This window comes from Syngnathoides biaculeatus, chromosome 16, assembly GCF_019802595.1.
Source record: "Syngnathoides biaculeatus isolate LvHL_M chromosome 16, ASM1980259v1, whole genome shotgun sequence".
NCBI classification, from domain to species: Eukaryota; Metazoa; Chordata; class Actinopteri; order Syngnathiformes; family Syngnathidae; genus Syngnathoides; species Syngnathoides biaculeatus.
The window spans coordinates 9201488-9229239 of record NC_084655.1 but is presented as its reverse complement, the minus strand read 5'-3'; the positions used below and the strand labels follow the sequence as shown (position 1 = coordinate 9229239).

Genomic DNA, 27752 nt, shown 5'->3' with positions numbered 1-27752 from the left:
ACACACACACGGGGGGCGGGGAGGTGCAACGGGTACAGGCCGGAGGTTACCACAGGACAGAGGCGGAGAAGACCACAACAAGCGCCATCCTGGAGACAGTCCCGGTGTACTTGTGTTCAGCGTAGCGGGCAGCAGGACCTCTCAGTAGACACACAGCGGCAATTTTAAAGTGCCACGGATTTTTACATCTTGGTCGCCCCGTGGACTCGTTGAACTGGAGCGAACCAAACTGCGCATGCCACCAACTGGCGACTGACTTTGGAGCGCTCCGTGAGCCACTTTGAGCCCCCAGGGGGGCAGCATGGATTGAACGACACACCGCCGCCACTGCCGGCCGGCTGCTACCTGACTCGGGCACATTCAGAAGCTGAATGACACCAAGCTTGAAGGTCCGCAGGGATTTCGTGTTAGCTAGCGATACGAATTGAAAGCGCTGTTTTTGTTTGATTTTATTGTTTAAATCGAAACCAGGTACGTTCCGACTCATTATAAGTCGCACACCACGTGTGTGGACGTTTTAATGTAACGCTCAGCCCGTCTGTTTTTTTTTTTTTTTTTGGCGTGTGCTTCCATGGACTCGAGTCCCCACCATCACGCTTGTTCGTTTGTCTGTCACTTGTAACACCGTGAATGTAAGAAAAGACAGTGAGAGAAGAAAACAAAACAAGGTATTAACTGGTGGTGCAAACGGGGCTGCGTGTTGGGTGGAAAGGTCAAAAGGACCGGTCAGCCCCCCCGTCCCTTCCCCCTCTCCTTCGCCCATCAGTCCTTTATGAAGATGTGAACTCTTGTCTCCCTCCCCCTCTCTGTTCGCCGCCCGTAAGCTTCTATATTGTTTTTTTTTTTTTTTTTTTTCCACTTTAAATACCGTAAAACGGTTACAGGGATGTATGAAAGCGTGGATGTTGTGGGTTTGAGCCCCAGCCCCCGCAGCCCCAATAGTGGCTCTTTCCTGGGCATGGACTACTACCACAGACCACCGGGTTTCGAGCCTGAGAAAGGACTCCTCGGCGGCGTCGGGGGGCTTCAGAGGCCGTTCGGAGGGTCCCTGGTGACCGGCAGGCACTGGAGCGGATCTTGCCACTGTGAGTCTCCGTGAAGCATGATGTGTTGTACTTAATACATACTTAAAAGGAGCCGTGTCTCTTCTAGCTATTAATGGAAATATGAGATGGTTTCGTTCAGAAAAGTCAATCATTTTATCCTCTTATTTTATTAAGGTGACTGATTCCCATCATTTACTGTCATTATCCAGACTAGAGGTATAGCCACAGTACAGAAATAAGCACTGTTTATTTCCCATTCAAATATTTGAAAAGTAATTTGTGTCTCCTTGAGAGCTATGCTTGACAGAATGAGACCAAATTTCAAACCAGACCAAATCTTAAATGTTGAGTGTACAATTCACCTAAGTGAAGTACCACACTGTTTGGTGAATGAAGCTGTAATCTAGTGCCTCCTTATCTTTCTGTGCTTCCTTGACCACTTTGAGTGTGTTTGCGGTCTTTTTTTCTTTTTTTTATACTACTTAGTGTCTTGGACGTGACTTAATTTTGCATCAAAAATTATTCCCCTGTTCAGACTTTTTGTCTTTCACTGAAATGGCCTTCAGTAGAGCAACAGCTGCCTGCACTCAGTTACCACCCAAGGACACCCAGAGCTTCACATTCAGTGATTTGCCTGTGATTGATATTAGTTAAACACTTAGTTCTAAGTTTAGATGGGATTTAATTAGGGTTAGTTGAGTACCTACCATTTTAATACAGTTTTTATAAACTGCAAAACAATAATAGCTATAGATGAATTTAACAATTATTTTATGTAGACAGTTATATTTGCACAATTTCCATAATCCTATAGTTATAACATGCAGATTAACTTTATAAACAAATAATCCATGAGACACCTGATTGATAGTTAAGCATTCAGGCATATTTTCAAAAATCACATTGTAACTATTCAACGTAAAATACATAAGCGGAAAAGACTAAGATATAGCTGTAACTAAGAATGGGAATATTCGGTTTTGGTCAATGTTTGCCAAACACCATTGACTGGTGATGTAAAATGAAGCCATAATTATGACTTCCTATATTTGCATGTTACATGTTATGGTGATCAATGACTACAGATGTTTTGAGGAAGACCTGGTTGTTGTTTTTTCTGATATTGTTTTTAAGTTGATGTAGGACAGAGCGGGGGCTGGTGAGGACTTGGGACTTTGGGGTGGTCGATGGGGGTTAACCTCCTGAGTGTGTGTGTCTTTGTGTGTGACTGGAATGATGAGCATTAAACCGGTTCAAAGGTCAAAGGCCGAATGGACACAGACACACATTGAGATTCGACGAGCGCTTCAGTGATTTGCAAGCGCTACCCGTGGGATGGTACTTGGCTTTGTGTATGCGTGTGTTTGGGTGTGATCTAGAGCAGTGACTCACTGACAATTGGGAAGTGACCTACATCTCTCTCTCTCTTTATCCACCTTCTATCTGCCTCTTTCTTTCCTGTGTCAGCTGCCCAGTCATCACTTCTCAGCACTGAATGACCCCTCTCTCCCTCCGTCTGCTTAAGATACACAAAGGGGGCGCATGTACACAACGATACACACACTACATGGATCCTCTCACACTCACAGTTTGCCTGGGAATGTGAGAGTACACTGAATAAGTTTGACCTGAGTGTGCGAAAAAGGGAGGAGTTGAATAGTTGCGTATCGGTGTTCATATCAAATAGACCTATTTATTGTGGATGTGCATGAGGGAACCCGGCCATTGCGTGGCGTGGCGTTGGGAATCCGAGTAAGTAATTAATTTGTCCTTGACAGAGTCTTCAGCTGTAGCCAGCCTTTTTATGCTGTGCATTTGACTGGGGATGGTTTTCATTTCGTGTCCTATCTTTTTTATGGGGTGGAGATGAAAGAGCAATTGTCTACACTGCATTTTTCTTCAGGAGTTTGTGTTAATAGCGTTTCAATACACCATCAAAGCTGCTTTTTTCACAAAAAGAACACATTGTTACGCTGTCTCTGTTCTTTGTGTAATCCACTCACACCCAACAGCCCCTGACATACACTAATTTTGCAAAATTATCAGCGTTAGATCACGTTTGTAGTCAGATTTTGTGTGGAGAATTTTGACCTCTCATCCACAAGAGGATTTATAGGTCAGACACTGATTTTGGGCAAGTGGTACTGACTTTAGATGGGCATAATCAATCATTTTGTCTCAGTTATTAATGAGTCTTTAGAAATTGTGCCAGCTCTGTGAAATTTATTGCGAATTCATCCCATTGTGAATTAGACCCAAGGGTAGTATATACAGACTGAACAGGAGGGGTCCAAGAACTAACCTTTGAAGGACACCATAGGTCACAGGTGTCAAACTTGAGGCCTGGGGCCGCGTGATTTTATGTGGCCTGTGAAGGCAAATATTGTGTATCAACTTCCATTATTTGTGTTAAAATCCTAGTCATATCATAAATGATAACGCGCAAATCGTCATGACAGCCATGAAGAAAGCAAGAGAGAGAGGGTAAATAGGAGGCCAGCTTGCAAGAACGCAGCTTTATGTGTCCACGATCGATGTATTGGCCACACCTGAATCAAGCGGCGAGATGAATGATAAGATGCTGCATTTTTTGGGACTGGGCACGCCGTCACACAATTGACCAAAACTGCCTCGGTGGTCAACGCATTGAACACCCCTGCTCTACATTTACTCTGTTACATTCACTCAAGTAACATTTTTCTACAAACTGTATTTGTCAGAGTACTTTAAACCATGTGTTTAATTTTTACTTGAGTATTTATGTGAAATGCTTCTTATGAGGCCCTGTAGCTCAGTGGTTAGAGCACTGGTTTGGTAAGCCAGGGGTTGTGGGCTCGTATCCCACTGGGGCCTCCACTCCCTGAGGAGGGTTGCATCAAGGAGGGCATCTTGGTGTAAAAATTGTGCCAAACAAATATATGCGTTCATATGAGATGACATGCTGTGGCAACCCCGAAAAGGACAATCTGAAAGAAACACACAAGGATTGCTACTTATACTCCATTACAATGACTAACATCTCATTTGCTACATTTATTTATTCATTCTTGAGTGTGCGTATCTATTTTTAGACTCCCATCTTCAACTTTTACAAAGTGTGCCCCTTGCGGCAATCAAACGTGATCACTAATGTCATTTGACTTCAATTTACCAATCAGACGACACAAGGGAGTCACATGATACCACACGTAGCCTTTGCGAGCCAATCAAAATGACTCATTTTGTGTGTGTGTGTGTGTGTGTGTGTGAGTGGGGGGGTGGTTATTTTATAGACTCCAAAAAAAACAACAGCTTTATCATGAAGCTCTTAAATTGTAACTGCCCAAAGTTGGGTATTTCAGCCCACTACTAAAAACACCTTGCAAAGCAAATTTATTTGTATCGTTCATCTCACACACTGTGATTTACATGATTAAAAATATTTGAATACAAATAAATAAAACATTTTAAACAGTGGAAATACTTTAAAACACATGAGGGTGAAAAAAGAGTTTTAAACCTGGATTTAAAAACATTCAGACTTGGGACTGAGGTCACTTCTGTGGGCAACTTGTTCCATTTTTGTCTAGCATTGCAGTAAATTGCAGATGTTTCAATTGTTTTGGCGGTGGATATGGCATCATTAGCACTATCCCTATGGTGTCGCACACAGACACAATCAATAAGTCTGTTCACCAAACAGTCTCTTTGTGATGTAAATTTAGTGAATGAAGCAAATAATGTCTCTGTAGGGCCCAATGTATATGTTGTTGGTTTTTGGGCAGTTAAAGATTCAAATGGTGGGAAGTGTATGTCGATGCCCATATATGTGAGTGTGTGTGTGTGTGTGTGTGTGTGTGTGTGTGTGTGTGTGTGTGTGTGTGTGTGTGTGTGTGTGTGTGTAAAAAAAGTTATTTTTTAATTTATTTTTTTCATTGTGTACTTTCGTACTAACTCATGTAAATATTTGGATGTATACATTTTATTCTTACTTGGATCATCTTATTCAGAGGTGGCAGTGTGGATGACTGGTTAGAGCATCTGCCTCACAGTTCTGAGGACTATTGTTCAAATCCTGGCTCTGCCTGTATGCAGTTTGCATATTCTCCACGTGCCTGCGTGGGTTTTTTCCAGGCATTCCGGTTTCTTCCCACATCCCAAAAACGTGAGTTCATTGGCGACTCCAAATTGTTCTTAGGTGTGATTGTGTCTGCATATGGTTGTTTATACTTTAGTGCCCTGCAATTGGCTGGCAACCAATTCACGGTGTACCCCGCCACCTGCCTGAAGATAGCTTGGAGTGGCTCCAACACGCCCGTAATCCTTGTTAGGATAAGCAGCTCACGCTTTGGATGGATGAATATTATTTTAGAGTGACTACTTTTACTTGAGTACAGTATGTGGCTACTCTACCCTCCTGTCTATAGGTTGCTCACATGGAAGCATCCAGTATTGTTTTTTTTTTTTTTTTTTTTCAGTTTTCTCTACAGTTTTTTTGGTCAACTTTCCATAAAATTCTGATACCGTGGAGAAAGCATGCACACAGAATCCATCTCTGCAGTACGGTGCTACTGTATATATTGTGAATTCAGTGGCTAGCCACTAGCCAGCACCCACACATATTAACACATGGCACAGATATGAGCAGCTTGTGACATTTTTCCAGAAAGTTAGATCGCACTTCGGACAAACAAATACTGTAGCAACTGTTAAAATGTTATTTTTCTTTATTGTGGTTTTTATGATGATTCCTTTAAAAAAAGGTGATATTTTTGAGGACTTTATCACCCTACTATACCATTAAATATCCATCCATCCATCCATTTTCTTAGCTGCTTATCCTCACAAGGGTTTCGGGGAGTGCTGGAGCCTATCCCAGCTGTCAGCGGGCAGGAGGTGGGGTACACCCTGAACTGGTTGCCAGCCAATCACAGGGCACATCGAGACAAAGAGCCGCACCCACAATCACACCTAGGGGCAATTTAGAGTGTCAATTAAGAGAACATGCAAACTCCACACAGCGGGTCCGGGATTGAACCTGGGACCTCAGAATTGTGAGGCCAACTGTTTACCAACTGAGTCACCGTGCTGCCGCATTTAATATTGAAAAGTGAATAAACTATTTAACCCCCAGTCCTCAAAACTGAAGCCAATGCTTTCCAGCTGATCCACTGTGCCACCTATATATGGATGGATATTCTACATTAAAAAAGATGAAATAAAAAATGTTATTATTAAACCGTGAGAAATTATATCAAATAAATGCAAATTATATTTTAAAGTGAAAAATAAAGCTCAATTTTTTTTTGTTTTTACTCTCAGTAGAAAGTGGGAACATCATTTGCTTTCTCCACATGTGCAGCAAGAACTGAACTTCTTGATGCAACTGGGGTTCAGTTTGATTGACAGTCGATGTTCCTGCTATGCACAACTTGGGTTCTTAGGAACAATGTGGTACATGCAACGAAATACACACTTACAGTAACAAAGAAGAAGAATTCACAATTCAACATGGTTATTATAACTTGATTTTACACCATGAACACTGTAATAATCTAGGAATGTTGCAAAAGAGCCTGGATGAGAATAAAACCAAGCGCTCGCTCGCTTACTACGTACTGATTGCCAACATTTTGGCCACAAGCATAACTATTTCATTTACAAGTACATTACAAATTCTAATTGTTGTAAAACACAAGATACAGTATGTATCGTTAATATGTTGTATTAGTGTGACTTGAGGTAGTTCAGGGACGGTTCTATCTGTACTGCTTAAAATCAATATATGAATATTTAGCATGTATGAAAGCTTCCAGTTATGGGGATTTTGATTGGCAAGCTGCTACAGTGTACATCTGCAATTCAAATTTTGAATCATCACAAATATGGTGTTCAACTAATCGTCTATTCTTGAAAAAGGTTGCAGAACCCCACACATGACATGAGAGTTTAGCTGGTTCGAGAGCATGGCTCAGTGTGCAGCAGCTCAAGGTGTCCCTGAGTAATGTTTACTTACCTTGATGCGGTAGAAGGAGTCAAAGTCATAACTAATGAGCTGGAAAACATATTGAGCTTGATATCACATCGGCCTCTCAAACAATCTTTAGCTCGAGCGTGCATGTTGTAAAAAAAATGGTGTGTTGATTAAAAAAAAGAAAAAAAATCACATTGTAGTCCTTTTTTTGGGTCTTCATTCCACTCAAAAATGGCTGGAGTCAGAGATCCTCAGATCTGAATCAAGACTTGAATATATGTGATATCAATCGAATAGCTGCCAATGAGGCAATGTGGACAAATCAGATGTATCCTGTCATTGCGAGCTAATTGTCTATAAAATGATGATGTAAACACCCACAGTGCATGCTACGCACATACAATCACAGCATTTGCAAATTGTAATCTTGAAAGTTAGAATTTCTTTTTTCTTTAGTGGCATTATAGCATTGTACCATCTCATAAATTGAGCCCACAAACGGTTATATGTCTATCAACCCACACAAAAACCAACAGTTTGCTCTGAGGTGGAAGGTAAAAGGCTATTGTGTGCGCAGTGAACGTTTTGTGTTAAAAGTCGGAAAATCATTTTTTAATTTTCATGGGAGAAATACTCTATCGTATCTGTGATATTTGTTGTTTGGTTTACGTTTGTTCACATTTGACGAGCGCGACTGCGCTTGCGCGCCTTGGTGGTTGCAAATCTGCACAGTCGAGCGTGAAAAAAAATCACGCGCGTAAAATTTGTTACAGTTGGAAAAAAAACAGATATTGAAAGACGTCGCTTATTTTGTGTAATCTTTACGTGTTTATTTTATAAACGTTGTTAACTAAACAAGCCTGCTCCAAAACAACCAGTATTCACCCGGAAAGAGGAAATGCAAGTTAACCGTATTGAGCATGCATAGAAGTTAGACCAAAAGTGCATGTTCAGAGCTGCTTCACGTACTGCGAGCGCATTTACGTCAACATAATGAGCCAATTCAGTTATACCAGGGTTGCTCAATGCCTCGATCATGAGGCAGTGTGACGGCGTGCCCCCCCCAAAAAAAAGACGTTAGACTATCATCCACCTCGTCGCTTCATTCAGGTGTGGCCTATACGCCGAGCGCACACACATAAAGGCGCGTTCTAGCAAGCCGGCCTCCTAATTACCGCAGTCCCGCCATGCCAGATGAAGAATTTTTTTTAATGAAAATTTTTAAATACCATTTTATATCATGTTCTACTAATGTTATTTGAAATTGGAAATTATCATTTCTGAGTTAACCTTTTTGTTTTCTATTTTAGTAATGTATTTCTATATTTTATTTTTTATTTACAGTTATGTTATTTTAATCGAGTAAGTTATTTTAAGATCTTGAGATTACATCCCTAATCACACTCGCAACTTTATCTGCCAGCATGACTGACCACACCCGTACATTTTTCAAATGAGAGTGACTGCTTAATTGACACATTGATGGGTTCATATCAGACGTAAACACACCAAATTAGTCGTCATTGCTACTTCCGTGTGTTGGAATATTTGGGTGCTTAGGTGTAGACTCACTTTGGTGCGTTTTCAGGATACTGCAATGTTTAAAATTGTTTGTTTCCTATCCTATTAAAGCAATGTGAGGTCAACACTTTCCAGCTGAGCCACCGTGCCGCCTGATACCACAATCTATGGTATCAAAATCAAATCAAAAGCCTTTATTGTCATTATATGCTACATATACAATGAAATGATGAGTGCTTCTCCGCAAGATGCAATAAAATACAATAAAAATCAAAGAACATCTTAGGTAAAAAACAATTGTTAAAACAGCAACAACTGTGCCTTTTTTAATTTTCATGGCAAAATACTAACAAATAGTACCTATGATACTTGTTGTTTAATTTACATTTACTCACATTTCACAAACAATAGATAAAACAGCAACAACTGTGTCTTGATGTTTTATTTATTGTTTTTTACCTAAAATGTTCTTCGATTGTTATTCTAATTTATTGCACCTTGTGGAGAAGCACTCTTTTCATGCACAGCATGACAATAAAGGCTTTTGATTTAGAAAGGACTTCACAATTGTACAAGAATGCAATGTAATGTACACACAGTAGTATCATTATGTCAGATTGATTTGAAAAAGTCCCCTTTTCACTGCATTCCTGCAAAATTGTCTCATTAGAGGCATAACAGTAGTGTAGGCATTAACTTGTACATTGCTGTGTCCAAATTAGGCATTCCTACAGCTGTTGCGATTTGGGGCATTCACCCATCCAGCTATTCATTTTCTGAACCGCTTATCCTCACTTAGGTCGCCGGTGTACTGACACCCATCACGACTGACTTCGGGCGAGAGGCCCGGTGTACCCTGAACTGGTCTCAGCCAGTCGGAGGGCACATATAATCAAACAAGCATTTACATTCACACCTATGGACAATTCAGGGCATTGGGATTATTAAATTGTTTGGTCACAGTATTGTTAGCGTCTGAGATGTTGACAATTGCTTTCAATGCAAAGCGGGATGGGAATTGAATCTGAGAGTTTTAACTTTATACTGTACTGCAATCACGGCCTTTTACACACAGGCAGTTTTCAACTTCAGATACTATGCCAGAAGCCAATGAAATTGTTGGTGGAGTGATTTAACCCACAGCCACTCCCTCTGACTCCTCTTATTGACTTTTGGTGTGGTATTTTCAGTAGAAGTAGTAGTTAATACCGCTTTACTCGCAGTCATGGAGCTTTTTCCTTGTGGGCGTTGGAAGTCATATTTGATTATCTTGCATTTATTTGGTTTCTTCAGAATTAAAAAGAACATAAAAAGGATGATGCAGCACCTTTGTCACTGTACAATCATATTCATTGTGTAATAGTGCAATCATATTCATTGTGTAATGCTATAAAGCTGACCTTTTACCTTCTCCTTTTGAAGGTATAGTAAGGAGAAAGAAATCCTGATAAGCAAAACTACTGATTGAAAACTGATAACCAGAACTCAAGATAGTAGCAATCTAGCTTCTGGTCCAACACAATAAAAACAAGAGATGGAAGGGTGTTTTTTTATTCCTGAAGTGTATTTACCCACTTTGTTATGTATTTAGCTCGGGGATGTCACAAGCTAAAAGAACTTTTATTCCTGTGTCTGAACCAACTCACCTCATGATAGTGAGGCTCATTATCATTTATTTATTCATCCTGCCTCTCTCCCTGGCTTAGAACTAGATCATCTTAAACCTGCCCGATTATCTGTCTTTACCTGCAATCACCTGCTCACCTTCCCGAACACACCACACTGGCCCATTGTATTTGCCCCTGCCCGTTCTCTCATCCATCATGTTCATATTTATGGCACTGTACACTTGTTTGATGATTACTCTCTTCAAGATCTTTTTTTAAGACTCTTCTCAGTCATCTCAGAGGTCTCCGTTACTTCCGAGACCGAGTTACACATGCCATGAACGATCGGTGCTTGTTTTGTGTAGTTGGATGCTATTTAGAACACTAAACACAGTTTCATTGTCTGGCGTTTTGACAGTTCAAATGAAGTCCTATGGACATATTTTGCATTCGTCTGCTTTTTATGAATCATTTATGCAAAGGGTTTTCAGCATGAAATTATAAATTGTATAAATGATTCTCGTAAATTAACTTAGATATTTCCCACCTCGCCTCAGCTTTTAGGATGTCAGCCAGATGTAAATGTAATAACTGTCTGAAGTAAATGTATTCGTGTGCTCAACTGTTAATGTAAAAGCATCTTGTATTTCTTTGATAAAGTAGTCACTCATCAATCTTTTGTAGAAATTGTTATGGCCTAAAATATCCAGTCTTTATATCCAGAAAATATGCATATCCTACCATTCCAGTAGGTGGCGGTGACACTGAGTAAAGAATAAATAATAACTCCTTGTGCCTTGTATTGTTTTGGATAATACAAATACAGGGTTAGGGAGTGGAGTAGCAATGTTGTTTTTGTTATGTTCGCCGCCATATGCAGACATTTGGCAAATGTAAACAATAATTCACACTTAGGACCACCATTATTTTCGAATGATATAATGTTAACTAAAGTAGATGTGGAGTGTTATGAAAGTGAAAATGATTGGCATATGCGTTAATATTCGATTGGTGCTATTAATATTACTTTAGTCAAGTGGCACTATTTTTAACATTTTTTTTTCAAGTTTAAAACATTACAATGTAAACAGTCCCTACTTTGTCATTAGAAGAGCGCATAAGAGAGGAAGATTGAGAAATAAAAGACGTAAGTCAAATAAATTACTTTCTTACAAATAAATCTAGGCGGAACTGTGGATCATCTGGTAAAGCGTTGGCCTAACACTTCTGAGGACCCGAGTTTAATCCCGGCCCCACCTGTGTGGCGTTTGCATGTTCTCCCTGTGCCTGCGTGGGTTTCCTCCTGGCACTCCGGTTTCCTCCCACATGCCAAAAAACAACATTAATTTGCCAATCTAAATTGCCCCTAGGTGTGATTGTGAGTGCGGCTGTTTGTCTCGATGTGCCCTGCGATTGGCTGGCAACCAATTCAGGGTAGTTCAGGGTGTACCCCCCCCTCCTGCCAGATGACAGCTGGGATAGGCTCCGGCACTCTCACGACCCTCGTGAGGATAAGTGGCAAAGGAAACGGATGGATGGACAAACAAATGTGGCAAGTGTCTGACATCTTTGTGGAGTTTTTTTAATCATGCAAAAATCACTAAATATGCCTGTAAAATCCTCTTCAACACATCAATTGACGACAAAAAAAATTACTTAAGGACATGACCTACTTCCCTGCCCACACTGCTCTTACTGTGGAAAATTGTTACATTACCCCTATTTAAGTTGTTTATAAGGCAAGAGACAGTTTGAAAGGTCACGGTAATTTGAACTAAAATGAGGTGTGTGTTTTTTTTCTGACACAAAAAACCCTCCATTGCTTTCTCAAAACACATAATATGATTTTCAAAATTATTGGTGTTTCGTACTTGCGATGAAGTGGCCACCATTCTAACTAGACAGCATTTTGACAGACTGTCGTATTTGGGAAATCTTGTCGTGTTGCAGTTAGCACTTCTCTTTCACCTATGCATCTCTGTAGTTTTGGCAGTGTTACTGCAACTTTGGCATAACTCCCAGCCTCAACCAGCTGTGTAAGGGTGGGGGGAGGTGGGGGCTTTAGAAAGACTGCCAGTTCTTTGGAAACTGAATAGTGTGCCTGAAGTACACAAGTACAAATATGAATGAAGTATCCGAAGGACAGACAGTGAAACACTGTATTCGGCTGTGGACTGAGGCTATGGGACAGTCCCATTACCCTATGTTGGTTCCCTTGGTTAAAAGAGAGTAGCTCAACTGAGGGAAGCTCAGTCTCTCTATGGTGGAATGTCTGGTATGGTTACCAAGGCGGGGGGAGGGGACAAGTGTGTGTGTGTGTGTGTGTGTGTGTGTGTGTGTGTGTGTGTGTGTGTGTGTGTGTGTGTGTGTGTGTGTGTGTGTTGTGTGTGTGTGTGTGTTAGGTTAGAGGTTAGTGGAGGCAGAGGGAAGGGGGCAGAAGCAAAGGGATTGTGTTTTTAATCTGGAGGGTCATGACCTTAGAATGTGTCACACTCTATCATTGCCATGTCTCTGAACAAAAGCAAAAGGACAGAATGGGTGGAGACAAATTGTTCTGAAGAAAAAGTTCCAATCTATATTTAAGGTTATGATGTCAATCAGAAATAAATGTTTTCTTTGGCCGTGTAGGTTGAAGAAATTGAGAGTGGCAAAGTGTGCAAAATGACCCCATTAGGCTCAGACCTGTACCAGATACTGCTCTAGCTCTGCACACTTGGTCCCTTACAAAATCTAGTAGTAGTCCTTCAGGAAAGACTTTGTTATTAAAGTGACGCAGTCTTACTTTCACTTACTTTTGAACCTGTCATCTGACTACTTTCTGGTCTCTTTTGGTGTCTTTCTGCCTACCCCTGGGGTAAAAATGCAACAAGAAACAAAAGTTAGTCAAGCGGTGGGCCAACTAAAAAAAAACTTCAACAGAAAGTACCAATAGCCACCAATTTAGTTCTCACGGGGGAATATGAGCATGTCAGTATGGCAGTCAGACCAGCAAATCTGATCTCAGTTTAGGTATGGCAGATATGCTGACATGGTAAATTCACTCGCCTACATGCTTCTTTGGACGCCTGGGTGAACTCGCTTATTTTCTATCAGAGTATAGGGTTGCCTTTGATGGATAGGATCATTTTTCTCACACTCCGTCTCTGTCTTTCTGTCGAAATGTTCTGTAGTCTTGTTTCAATGCCATTGTCATTTTGGGCAGATTAATGTTACCTAGAGGAGGTGCTTCAACGTGCCTACTACTGATTTGATTTATCACAAACAGTTTGGCTATGTTCACACTGCAGTTTTGTTTTGTTTTTTAAACTGTCATTCACATCATAATAATGAATGGGACATCTACTGTGAACATAATTCATCTGTGAAGTTACGGTACCTTGTGTTTTGTACGCATGTGCACAATATGTTTATGGAAGTAAATATAGTTCCTCATCCTGAGAGATTTATGACAATTTCAAGGATTCTGTGCAACCGGAGCCAAACTTTTCTTTTATTTTACAGTTCTAAAGCATCTTCTTTCCCCATCTTCTTTTCGCCATTGACTGTTTACTGCCCCTTTCTCCACTATTGCATTTTGCATGTTTTGTAGAAAAACTGCTACATTTGTCGCATTTTGTTGATTTATAGGTCAGATGAGCATGACCTGAGCAGCTAAACTGTACTCATATGGAGGTAAATATGTGCCACCAGGATTTGAATTTGACATGCCACAGAAAAGAGGATTTGAATGTGAAACGTAAAAAAGTGATCACATTTTACAATAGTTGTATTTCAGTGTAACATTTCAATGTCAACAATTGAATTGGCCACAATTCGCTGTCTGTCTGTGCCACCAGGTAGGGTTACTTCAGGTCAGAACCAAACAGCGAGCCAGTCCAGTAACACTTTCTTAGTCACGTGACGTCACATACTAAGAAAGCGTAACTGGATTGGCTGGGTTTTCACATCTCACCTGGTGTAAACCAGCCTGGTGGCACAGACGGTGAATTTTACACAGCGAATTGTAGCCAGTTCAGTTGTTAACATTGAAAAGTTACACTGATTTACAACTATTAAAAATGTGATTACGTTACATATCAAATCCTGTTTTCTGTGGCATTTCAAATTCAAATCCTGGTGCCTCATATTTACTTCCATACACTCACACCAAATACATATCTACTTAGTATCCAGAAGTGGCCTGGGTGAAAAATCTGAATTATACTGTTCACACGGGAAATGCAAAAAAATCCGGTACATGTCACATATGGGTGAAAGAATTGGAATTGACCTCCAGTGTGAACATATCCTTGAAGATTGAGTTGAGACCATTTCGGGCACCGTATTTTGCCTCAGTTTTTCGAGATAATCAACAATTATCAACTCTAAGCAATTGTCAGATCTAGAAGAGGACATGTAATAAGGGGCTTGCTTGTATTTGAAATAAGATTAAATTAATACAAAGCTCAAACTTTCTCCATCCATTTTTACTGCATTTTTTCTATGAAATGTACATATTTGCTCAGATTCTGTTTCATAGTGGAAAACTGCTTTTCCCAGCCCTACGTCAAAGTCACACACTTGATCCTTCCTTTTAACCCCCCAACTAACATAGTAATTGATATCTTTAATAGGGCCAACATTTTATGAGCTGTGATATCAAAAATTTATGGTAGCTGCTAATTCAGGTCCTATCAGTGACATGATTGAGAGGCACTTGGAATGTGGATGCCAGTGAGCAGAGCAATGATTATACATTGGGGAGACAACTCGACAGGATATCTTCATCTTCCTTCTTGCCAAACATCTTTAATGCATTGAGACCTGTTCACTGGCTGAGTTGATCCTATGCCAGAATGAACCATTTCTCAACCAGTTTGACCACACACTCGTCATATCTTTTTTTTTTTAGTATTATTCTGGCAGCGGATGCCAAGGGAATGAGCATAACCATAGATTAGGTGCACCAACTTGCAATGGAGGCAAAATGGGGCGTACCAATTGGAAGTCACCTGAATGGTTAAGGTGTCATTTCAAGATCAACTAGTTTGCTGGCCAAAGAATGGTAGGGGATAGGACATTAACTATCCATCCATTAATCTTCTTAGCCGCTTATCCTCACGAGGGTCGGGGGAGTGCTGGAGCCTATCCCAGCTGTCAACGGGATGGAGGCAGGGTACACCCTGAACTGGTTGCCAGCCAATCGCAGGCCACAGAAACGAAACAAGCGTTCGCACTCAGAAACACACCAAAGGGCAATTTAGAATGTCCAATTTGCATGTTTTTGTGATGTGGGACGAAACCGGAATGCCAGGAGAAAACCCACGAATGCACAGGGAGAACATGGAAACGCCGCACTGGAGGGGCAGGGATTTGAACCCCCATCCTCAGGCGTGTAAGTCAGACACTCTAGCTCTCATCCACCGTGCCACCATGTGCAAACATAAAATAGGTTAAAATTTTTATCATTTTACAAAGGTAAATGTAGTGGGCATGGTTAGCACATCTGCCTCGCAGTTCTGAAGACCTATGTTCAAATTCACCCTCAACTGTGTGGTGCTTGCATGTTCTCCTGATGCTTGTGTGGGTTTCGTCTGGGTACTTTGGTTTCCTCGCATATCCCAAGAACATTCATGGTAGGTTGATGGAAGACTAAATTGTCCGTAGGTGTAAATGTGAGTGTCAATGATTATTTGTTTCGATGTGCCCTCCGATTAGCTGGTGGCCAGTTCCAACCAAAGAACCAAAGAAAGTCAGATGGCCTCGGACATTTTGTTTTTAGGATCTCTTGGAAGGCAAAATGTTGAAAAAAATGTTGAGAAAATGGAAGGGAAAGGAAGGTTACCTCCCACGCTTCCACAACTCTGTAACCCACAGATGTCATAATAAAACATCTTGTGAAGCTTTTCTAGAGACTGTTGTATTCCAGAACTTTTACATTTGATGCCAATTCAGCAGTGTCTCCAGTGTGACAAGCTTACATACAGTGTTCCTGTTTGTCGCCATCTTAAGCTATGTTTATAATTTGTTTCTGGCAGCTTAGGGAATCCTATTTGCCCAAAACGTAGTTTGGTGTGCAATTTGGGGTATTTTTCTTTTCTGGTTTCAAAGCTTGCTAAAAATTACTGATAGTCAATTCGAGTATCCGTGACTAGGCATAGAGGTGAGCGGCGTAGGGTGTAGTCTGCTAAGTTCAGGAGGCTCAAAGCCACACTTTGGTTTGGTCAGCACTCGAAAACAGATACCAGCCACAGCCAAGTGGTAAAAAGCTTCTGGTTCAGGTCACCAGCTGGCCGAAGAATACGGATAAAATAATTAATTATCCACCCACAACCTCCCTCAAGGCCATGGCTGTGGTGTCCTTCACCAAGACACTGATATCCCGAACTCCGCCCCAGGTGTTAAGTAGCTCCCGTGCTCCGGTGTGTGCCACTAACAGTGTGTGTATGTTGTGTTCACAACTGTGATGGGTTCAATGCAGAGGATACCTTTCGTGTGCATGCATGTTGACAACAATTAAGATGATTCTTATTCTTACGTTGCCTCCCTACCTGGCATGTTTTGATGCCATCCCTTACATATCTTATATAGTGATTGAGGTGTGACATTTAATAATGTTCTGTCCAGGTTTTATGTAAAACATTGTCCAACAGCAGATAGAAACTCATTTGTGCCCACGTTACAAAACGTAGGCATGAAACTGAAATAATTCTGAAGCTACATTTACGTCATATTGACATTTGTCCTGGTTAGCCCTGTTTTAGACCAATGGACAACATGGGACAGCCGTGAGACAACACCGGTGGATAACCGTCACGAAACCAAAACCTTCACTTCTGTGGTCACTATGCAGATGAGGAAACTAGTATGTCAATGGAGACCCTGGACTGTTGAGCAACTGAAGTTTTCCATCAAGCAAGAATGGGAAAGAATCCCACTTACATAATTTGAACAATTAGTGTCCTCAGTTCCCAAATGCTTTTGAGTGATGGTAAAAGTGAAGTTGATGTAGTACAGTTGTAAATATGCCCGTGGCCCAGCATTTTTGGAACATGTTCCGGGCATCACATTAAAAAATGAGTGAATATTTGCACTAAAAAACAGTTTACCGGTTTGAACATTGAAATGTTTAAACATTGTACTGTATTCAATTGAATAAAGGTTGAAAAGCTGTTATACTGTATTCTGTTTTTAGTTACGTTTTACACGTCTCCAACTTCCTTGGAATTGCAGTTTTCAAACAGACATGGTTTAACAATGGCGCTGCCTCTGCAAAATAAATGTCCGAATTATAACCAGGTTAGATTTTAAGTAAGTAATGAAGCAAAAGGTGAATCATTTGCTTGGAGAAACTTAATTGAATTTGTACCACACTAAATTTTTGTTCTCTTCTTGCAGCAATAGAAACAGAAAGCACGAGTTCTGGAGAAGATTTGCTGGTCACAAGTCCCCCATCTCCACCACCTCCACCGCGTATCTACAAGCCTTGCTTTGTATGTCAGGATAAATCTTCAGGATACCACTATGGAGTCAGTGCATGTGAGGGCTGCAAGGTAGGCGAGCTCTCACAATCACAACATAAAGATTCTGGGTAACAACAACAGCAGCGCAGCTAGGCAACCCGCAGGAAGTCTGTTAAACAGAGGTTGAGTCGACAGGCTGTTTGCATAATGTGTCAGCGTGAAGGCCATGACCTTTACACCTCCGCTAGGATCACTAATCTTCTTAGCTTTATCTAATCCAATAAACACACACACACAATCTTTACATGCGATTAGTATTTACTTAGTTGACCATTGTGAGTTTTTGTTGGTCTCAGGACACACTCGTGTCCCACCTTCTCATCCACAGTTACGAGCATTCAAAACACAAAAACACACACAGTTTTTGGTTAAAGTTTTCCGCAACCAAGGCACTCCCTGGAGTTAACCACACAGAGTCTCGGCTCAAGGTCACTCTACATCTCAAAATAAATTGAAATCATTTCAATATTCTGTCATATTTGTTTTTAGGGGTTCTTTCGAAGGAGCATCCAGAAGAACATGGCATACACCTGTCATCGAGACAAAGTTTGTGTCATTAACAAAGTGACACGCAACCGGTGTCAGTCCTGTCGACTGCAGAAATGCCTCGATGTTGGAATGTCCAAGGAGTGTGAGTTTATTATAGCTGTACTTTATATTTCTTCCCTTGAGTTATGTATATGCTTAAAAGTAATATATTGAAAACGGTGAAATATAACAATTGAGTTTTCTCACTGAAGTGGCAGACTGGAAAGTAAATGTATAGTACTGAGAGTAGGGGACAGCAAACGCATTTTAATGTTGATGTTTGTCACCATCTGGTGGCCGTTATAATAAATCCACCCACCTCACTAAATTGTGCCTTGATCCAAAAACATCATCCACTGCAAACGACAACCACAATCATAAACGTATTGTAAAATGAATACATTTTCCTCTGTGCCAGTCACAACTGAATCTGATAATTGTAAAAGATTTAATTATTTATATATTCTTGTTCTTAATATTGTTAAATTTAAATGTGATTTGTTTTAAACAACTCTTTTCACATAATTCAATATAACTCAAAATTCAAACAATTCCTTCTGTATCATTTTAACGACCAGAAATAGAATCAATCCTGCTCGTGTTTAATCTAAGACAAAGCTTAAAAAAAATGTTTTTCTTTCTAATTTTACATTTTGTTTCTGCACCTTTGGGGTTAGTGGTCCGAAATGACCGAACAAAAAAGAAGAAGGAGGAGAAGAAGCATGCGGAGGTGGAGGTCTACGTCTTGTCGGCAGAAACAGAGCAGATGATCGAGCAAGTTCGCCGTGCACACCAAGACACATTTCCCTCTCTTGGTCAGCTGGGAAAGTACACTACGGTACTCACAATCAATATTTTATTCAACTCCATCAGTCTTTATGGTCTCTGAATTTTAACTAGAAAATTGCTTTTTTCATTGGTGAAAGCACAATAAATATATTTTCATATAGGTAATGACTTCTAGTGTCTCTTTTTCTTGACTGTAGAGCAACAGCGCTGAGTATCGTGTGCCCCTTGATGTCAACCTTTGGGATAAGTTTAGTGAACTGTCCACCAAATGCATTATAAAGACGGTGGAATTCGCTAAGCAGCTGCCCGGCTTCACAACATTAACCATTGCGGATCAGATCACCCTTCTCAAAGCTGCCTGCCTTGACATATTGGTCTGTGTTTTTGGTTTGATCTACACAAAATCTCAAACAGGAAGTGTATTTAAAAGGCCGTGTTTCTACTTCATCTCAGATTTTGAGGATCTGCACACGCTACACCCCAGACCAGGACACCATGACCTTCTCAGATGGTCTGACTCTCAACCGCACACAGATGCACAACGCCGGGTTTGGGCCGCTCACAGACCTCGTGTTCTCCTTCGCTAACCAGTTGCTCCCACTGGAGATGGATGATGCAGAAACTGGATTACTTAGTGCCATCTGCCTACTCTGTGGAGGTATTGCATCTGTAATTTTTGATACATTTGAATTCCCTGTACAGGAAAAATGCATTTGTGGGCTGTAGGCTTGGAGTGGGGAAGGGGAAACCCTATAGACTCACACGGGGCACAAATTTAGCCACACCTCCAAAAAATAAGGAAAACTGAAATTTGTGAAATATTGTCATATACGATGGCTTCATAACTCAGTGACACAATTTTCAGTCTTTGCACACATTTTCAGCAATAATTTTAAAATGTGGTGACACGATGACCAACTGACTGATACGTCTGCCTCACAGTTCTGTGGTCCCTGGTTCAAATCTGAAGTTTGTTCGGCTTGAAACAATCAGGATTTTTGGTGCCTGATCAGCGAGATTCAAAAAACTGATCACCCATGTAAATTACTATTTCCACTTATACAGAGAATCTTGAAAAATATTTTATACTCAGGTCATGTGTTCTAATCAGTCGGGTCAAACCAACATTACAAAAAGGGGTGCTAACTTACTGTAATTAAATTACTTTATTGTAATTAAATTACTTCACACATACTGGAATTTTAGCGCATGATTCAACAGAGCGCTAGCATGTTTTTGTTCAACCGTTAGTGCTCAACTACATAACATTTGTTGGGTGCTTGTGAGTCATATCGCATTAAAAATACGTGAACATACCCCAACCAATCCTTGAATGGACGTCTTCTCCTGAGCACCGGTGACCACTACTAACGCGTTTTCCACATTCTCTTCTTTTTTTTCTCTTTTTTTTTTACTGTCACAATACACACACAATCCATTGTTGTTGTTGTGGCTGTGGTAACGAGTGTATCCTGACGTGTTTGATTTGACAAAGCCCAGTGATCTTAAATGACCTCAGAAAACATGCGACAAGGTTGGAATCAAATATACTGTACATGATGGCGACACGTAGTAAATGTCTTTTGCGGAGCCGATCAATGGCGTCTTTGATCAGCCATGTATATTAATGCGGATTCGCATAAAATTCCAATCATCTGCCCATACTGATCAAACTGGTTTCTTGTGCAAAAAACTCTGTCATGCCCTCCTTCAAACTACAGTAACTTGACTTACAAGTTCCCCAACTTACCGTATTTTCCGAACTAGAAGTCGTTTCGGCATATCGGTCAAAATGCACAATGAAGAAAAAATCATACGGAAGTCGCACTGAACTATAAGTCACAATTTTGGGGAGAAATTTATTTTATAAAATCAAAGATAGACATTTTATCTAGAAAGGAAAGAAAAAGTAATCACAACAAAATGGAGGTAGATTTCTTTATTGCGGTTAGAGTATCCTCTCCTTCCCTCAAGCTTTTTATTCACTTCAAACATTGATTCTAATGCTAATTAATTTTAATTGAATTATAATTTTAATTTTCTAATTCTAATGCTCAATTACCATTTTCTGCTGCATATTTCACTACTTGTAGCTTGTAATCTGCAGAATACAAATTTCTTTTTCTTTTTGGGGCTACTTGTGTTCCATCTTTCTCAGTTGTCTTTCTAAATTATTTGTCTTAAATGGTACATTTTCAGTGGTACACAAGTGATAGGAGTAGCAGATACTGGCCAGCGTAGAGCGCCCTAGTGCGCGACTAGTTAGAGGATTTGTCTCACAGTACTGAGGGCCGGGGTTCAATCCCAGCACCGCCTGTGTGGAGTTTGCATGTTCTCCCAGTGCCTGCGTGGGTTTTCTCCAGGAACTCCGGTTTCATACTACCTCCCAAAAACATGCAATATTTTATTTTGAGACTATAAATTGCCCTTAGGTGTGTTTGTGAGTGCGAATGGTTGTTCGTTTCCATGTGCCCTGCACAATTCCACACCTAGTCTCTTTCTCTCTCTCTGGCTAGTTCCTCCTCGTCACAGTCTGTGCACAGTCAATGATTGCAGCCCAAGAGGCTGATTTGATGACCTGGAGGGGGTGGCTGAACTCGCATGTGATTGGTCGGCATGGTTCGTCGCTACCATAACGCCTGTAATGCTGCACCGCTTCAAGTAAAAGCACCCCATATGTCTTGAATAATCAACTTTTTTGGCTATGGTGTGGGTCCGTATGAGATTGCTTCCAGACCTGGACCACTGATTCGTGTCCTCTGCTGGAGCATAAATCAACAGAATGCCAGCATATTAACATCCAAACATTAGCGATAGCATTAGCTAAGAAGATAATGTTCCCTGTTTGCGATCTTTATTAAAAGTACAGAAACATTTCCCCAAGATCTTTTTGGATGTCCTCCAAACTACCTGAAGACAACACTACATCTCTGGGGTGCTCCATGTGTTCTTTGTATCAGAATCATTTTGAATTTTGCCAAGAATGTCAAGAACACACACGGAATTGGTCTCTGGTAGTTGGAGCCACTCTAGCATGACAAGTCAATTGACGGAGAATTCTTTTGGGAGATGAAGACATTGAGAAAAACATTCACTGAGTCATAAAAAATTGCCATTAATCTGGTAAAACCAGTATTTTTGTTTTGACAATTGTGCAAAATGATGCAGAATCCTCTAGGAATTAGAGTAGTTTGAATGACTAACATAGAAGTATTCCGGGTACAATGACCATATGTCCAAAAGACGCCGAGATTTGAAGAAATGTGTGCAGTTTAAAGTGACAAGTCGTGCGATAATCTGGGACAATCTCGATTGCTCAGTGGTTAGAGCACTGGTTTGGTAAACCAGGGGTTGTGGGTTTGTATCCACTGGGGCCTCCACTCCCTGAGAAGGGTTGCGTCAGGAAGGGCATCCTGTGTAAAAAATTGTGCCAAACATATATGTGCGTTCATCTGAGATGACACACTGTGGTGACCCCGAAAGGGACAAGCCGAAAGAAATTTACAATCTCGATTGTGCAATTTTTACAAATACTCCCGAAGGGTTATATTTTACTGTAAATTGTAATGTCGGTGATAATCCTATCATGTCTGTTTTTTCTAATTATCATATGCTAGCGTTTCGGTTAGTTGACGTTCATTGTTTAATTGTGTTTTAAATGACAGTTTTATAATTTAATAAAACAGCGAGGTGTCATAAATACACCAGATGAAACAAGAACATTTTGCACTATTCAAAGGTTGGTAGTTGGGTACCTGAGTTCTTTTCCCCCCTACATTGTCAGGACCTTTGCAATGTGACTACCGTGCATCCATGTGCATCGCGATGACAAAAATCATCGTGCTGCCCTTTGATTTTGGTGAATTTTTTTAATGGCTGATGTGAGGATTTGAGGTTGCTCATCACCTAGTGTTAGCGGGCACCTTTTGAGATGTGTGTGTGTAGCATTTGTGGTTTTGTTATATTTGAGGATAACCTTTCATTGAGCACGTTTTTTTTTTTCAGTTATCCATGTTTGTGTGTGTGTGCTCACAGACCGTCAGGATCTGGAGGAGTCAGACAAAGTGGATGTTCTTCAGGAGCCAATGCTAGAAGCTCTGAAGGTTTGACATCTCATTTGAACAAAACATCCACATGTTTTTTTTTTTTCCGGCAATGGTAAAGGGGACACATTCGGCTCCTTTCCTGGTGTATGCACACAAATTCAAGTAAAGTCCAGGATGCTGTTTAGCGGTCGACCAGTGAGATGTTCACATTTTTATGCCAGGCTCAAACTATTAAACTGTTTTTAACTGTACATGCAATTACTGAAAGGTGACGAAATTTGAAATTTTGCTCTTAGTGTTTACTCAATTTTACTAAGGCAATAAGACTACATGATGATTTACAAATAAATTCTTACTAGATTCCCAGACGAGATCTCCAGGTTTGTCGGTCAGTAAAAAAAAAAATTATGTGCGACATTCTGAAACTGCATTTATAGAGCATCCTTGATCTAAAGAATTGCAATGACCAGTTTAAAAACTGTATCTACATATTATTGTAACCCCTCTTTGTGTAGCTCTATGTCCGAAGGAGGAGGCCTGAAAAACCTTGTATGTTCCCCAAGATCCTAATGAAGATTACTGACCTCAGGAGCATCAGCGTGAAGGGTAAGTTTCATACTCTCTAATGTCATTTCTGAAACATCTTTTGATGTCAGACCCAAATGTTTTCAAACTACACAAAAAGAAAGGCCTAAACGTCACTGTTCCAATGTATTTGGAGGGGATTATACTGTATGTTCATCTGTATGGGTTGTTTGTTTCTTTGTTTGCGTGCAACTTGTTTGCCAAGAGTGTGTAACACCTGATATTACCACCATCAAATAGTCTCCAGATTTGTTAACATATTTTCTGGACGACAGACCGCAAAGTCATTGTTTTTATACTTCCTCTTCCTGTTCACTGAATCCACTGAAGTCCTTGTCTGCGGTATCCGAATTGAAGATCCTCATAGTCTTTCTGTCACACAGCATTTCAGTGTCCCTGTGGCCCTCGTCGTATTTATATCAAGGCACAGTTAACAGCTGAAGTTGTGTTGCTCTCCATTGGTAGCAGCCCAGCCTTTTTAAATCCGTTGATGATGGCAGATACTTTCACACTCCTCCACGCATTTAAAATCCACTAGCACTTTACCAAATGTGCTTTTTGCCAGTTTTTCCTTTGGAATAGTGATCTGCTTCAAAATAACCAATGGCAGAAGCTTTTGTCCAGAAACGGTCAAGCTCAAAACACACATGAACTGCATTCTCTCGTGGCGTTATTTTCACCATAATGTCTTCTTCTACGCATGACGGAGATATTCCTCTTCTTCTACAGAAGCGTGGCCATAATAGAATAAGGAACGGCCATGTTTAAGGATTTACATTCAAACAAGTTTTTATTGTATGTTTATTAATAGCCACTAGCGAAAAAACCCCAAACTGCATCAGAAAACAGGCCACGGGGGCTAGAAAATATGGTACTAATAAGGCACCATTCATTCTATGCATTGAATTCCTTGTATTCTCCTGTCACACAGAGTGATGTCATTGAACTACATGTGTTATGATGTTCATAAAAGTGTTTTTTGTTTCTTTGTTTTTTTTTAACCTATCCTAGGTTATCCACTGGCAAACACCTATTTGCTGTTTTTATACTCTGGTAAAAGAGTCCCCGTAGCTCAGTGGTTAGAGCACTGGTTTGGTAAAGCAGGGGTTGTGGGTTCATGTGCCACTGGGGCCTCCACTCCCTGAGAAGGGTTGTGTCAGGAAGGGCATCTGGTGTAAAAATTGTGCCAAACATATGTGCATTCATCTGAGATGACACACTGTGGCGACCCAGAAAGGGACAAGCCGAAATAAACTTACTTTATACTCTGGTAAAAGTCATAGAATTATTATTTTAATGCCATCTTGTTGTGTCTTTGAATTGAATCAAAAAATGTAATTTAGGCTAAATTAGTGTTTTGCTGCTACCAAGTGACTTCTTGACGCCATGGAAATGGGCCCGTCACGATCGAATATTTTTAGAATCAATTATCCAATCAATATCTCGTCGAGTACTCAATCCCCCCCAAAAAAATTCCTTTTTTTTTTCTAAAAAAAACTCTTTCGACTAAATCCTCTGCACTAACGGTAGCTATTTTCAAGTTTTTTTTTCCTCAACACATCCAAAAGTTTCCTCTTTGGTATTTGGTTTTGCTCTCACTCTCCTAACAACCACCGTTGACATTGTGGGAAGTTGCTTTTTTTTTTTCAAATATAGTTGCTAGAGGGGGTCTATAAATATTATTGTGACTTGATAAAGACTGCTAGGGCTGGTCAGAACCCGGGGGCTGTACGTTGCCCACATCTGCTCTCTAACTTCATCCAACTCACTCCAGAACGTCTGAATTTCTGCCTTCACATTCATCAACCTGTCTGCCTCTCCTTTGATCGCTAACATTCTTTGCATATGCTCGCTTCAGGATCACCCTCTACTCCAGGAATAGAAGGTTGTTGTTTTTTTAAAAAAACAACTATAAAAATGTTTTTCAAATATAAAATGTATGATGTGGAGTTACAACCGTGCTAGAAGTGTGGTCGTTTTTTTAAAGCTTGCCCCACACCTTTTCACACGTAGGAGCAGAACGAGTAATCACGCTGAAAATGGAGATACCCGGCGCCATGCCTCCACTCATCCAGGAAATGCTGGAGAACTCTGAGGGACTCGAGGGCCAAGGTGCCGGAGGAGGGAAGGCACGAGACAAAGGTGGCAGAGAACACGAGGAAACAAAGCGGCAAAATTCTACTAGTCTGTCTCCGATGTCCATTTCTTCTGCCAGCCAGAGCCCCCCAGCCAGATCCCCCTCCCAGTGAATTTCCACTCCTCTTACCTCTGCCTTGCGCAGCACCATCATTTGGAAGTACGTGGCACTATCAGAGCACCATCCATGCGACAAGATTGATGTGGAGCAACTGTCATCGACGGAGTCTGAATGTCCCAACCCATAAACTTCAATGGTGACGCGGATGTGCACGGTGTTAATTAAATTGTGCTGAATTATGAGCTGCAGATTGGATATGTAACACTTTTTTTTTGCCTGCCTAAATTATGCTGTTGGAACTACAGTATTGTCACATTGTCAGGACAAAATCTTTGATGCATTTAATGTAAAATATGATTTCCCTCTAAAGCTAAATCTTTTTATAAAGATCATATAGATTATTTTGTTTTTCTTTTTGGACAAAAGAGTCCTGCTGTTTGGCTGCACCTGTCTGACTTCTCAGTAACAGGACATTGTCAGATGTGGACAGATTTGATGAAGGATTATGGGGGTAGTCTATATATAGATCATAACCCTCTTATGCATTTTTCTCTCGTAAAAAGCCATGTTATGCAAAATCAGTGTATTTTATGTAAAAGATGCTGTGACAGACTGACGGATATTTTCTTAAGTGTACGTGTATATATACATTATATATTTTGTCTCCCCAAAGCGGCTGTCAAATTCTTCCTTCAGTAAATCCCTACTTCCATCGCCCCCTAACAAAACACGGGGGGAGGGGGGGGGTTGTCTTCCCTGAATCAATTTTACAGCTTGATTAAAAGTATTGCAGCTGAAATCTATCACTTTGTAGCATCTGTGACAAAATACATCTGGAGGCGCTTTTAAAATGCGGCAAACAACTCATGAATTAAAAGTCAGTCAACCTGTAGGTGAGCACTTTAATCGAACCAGACTGTGATATCATGAGTGCATGTCTACCATATCTGAGTATGTATGTACTTGTACCACTGTGTACCACTCTGTACCAGTTCACACTGCCACTGTCTCACTTTGTATACATTGCTACTGCCAGGTACAAATCTTTTTTTTGTTTGTTTTTTGTTTTGATTTTTTTACAATTCCAGTGTTTTCTTTAATAAAGGGGACCTATTATTTGTGTTTACAGCTCTGGAGTACTATTGCATGATCAACTTTTTGGAAGCTTTTAAAAACAATTATTATGGTGAGATGATGATTTTAGCTTTCCACCCCACATATGTGCGTGTCAGGAAATGCCTGATTAAATTCACCTTGATGTGAAATTGGGAGGAAGAAAAATGCTAACTTTTTTTTTTCTTTGTCTGGGGGTGTTTACTTTGACTTTACTGTCATGGTAAAGTTATACAGCCTAACCAAGATAATTGTAATATTTGGTTTCTTTTATTGTACGCTATTGTTACACTCAAAGGAGAGAAGATAAACACGAGTGAATTAATAAAATACATGATTTTCTACTTAATCCTATAATGTGTGTACTGTATATGTGTGCACGCTCTTTTGTGGTCACTGTTAAATGCTACATTCTGCTTATGTTACCTTACACCATTTTGATATACCAGAGTGATTTACAAGATATACACATCTCTAATCTGCCATCCCACGTGATTTGTGTATGCATTTACAGTTGCTTGCAGTACAAAATAAAATACAGATCATTTAAAATGTCAGTCTGAAGAAGCTTGTACAGTACATAAAAAAATGAGGGCCACAGAAAGAACTACAGTATTTAGGTTAATGTGATTTTGCCTGTCGATGGTGTAGGAGTACACTCACCTTACTTTGGTGCGGCATGGTTTCAGTTCCCACGCAGGTGGCGCCGGAATCAAACCCTAGACCTCAGAACTGTGAGGTCAACACTTTACAGCTGAGCTGCGGTGCCACCAAGGTAAGATCCTTATTCATTTATATTTATTTACTGCATATTGAAGACATTTGGGTTTCAGATAAAAAAATAAATCTTGAGATAAAAGTTCAG

At 40.4% G+C, this 27752-nt stretch overlaps 1 protein-coding gene across 1 annotated transcript; it reads left to right on the top strand.

Moving 5' to 3' along the window:
* The first annotated feature begins 37 nt into the window (after positions 1 to 37).
* Positions 38 to 27408, top strand: LOC133514783 (retinoic acid receptor alpha-B-like). Its single transcript, XM_061846738.1, has 9 exons — positions 38 to 1085; positions 17505 to 17659; positions 18119 to 18260; positions 18835 to 18995; positions 19144 to 19320; positions 19400 to 19604; positions 22982 to 23049; positions 23508 to 23598; positions 25591 to 27408. The coding sequence occupies exons 1-9, from the start codon at positions 887 to 889 to the stop codon at positions 25824 to 25826; spliced, it is 1434 nt and encodes a 477-aa protein (XP_061702722.1). The 5' UTR covers positions 38 to 886; the 3' UTR covers positions 25827 to 27408.
* The last annotated feature ends 344 nt before the right edge of the window (positions 27409 to 27752 follow it).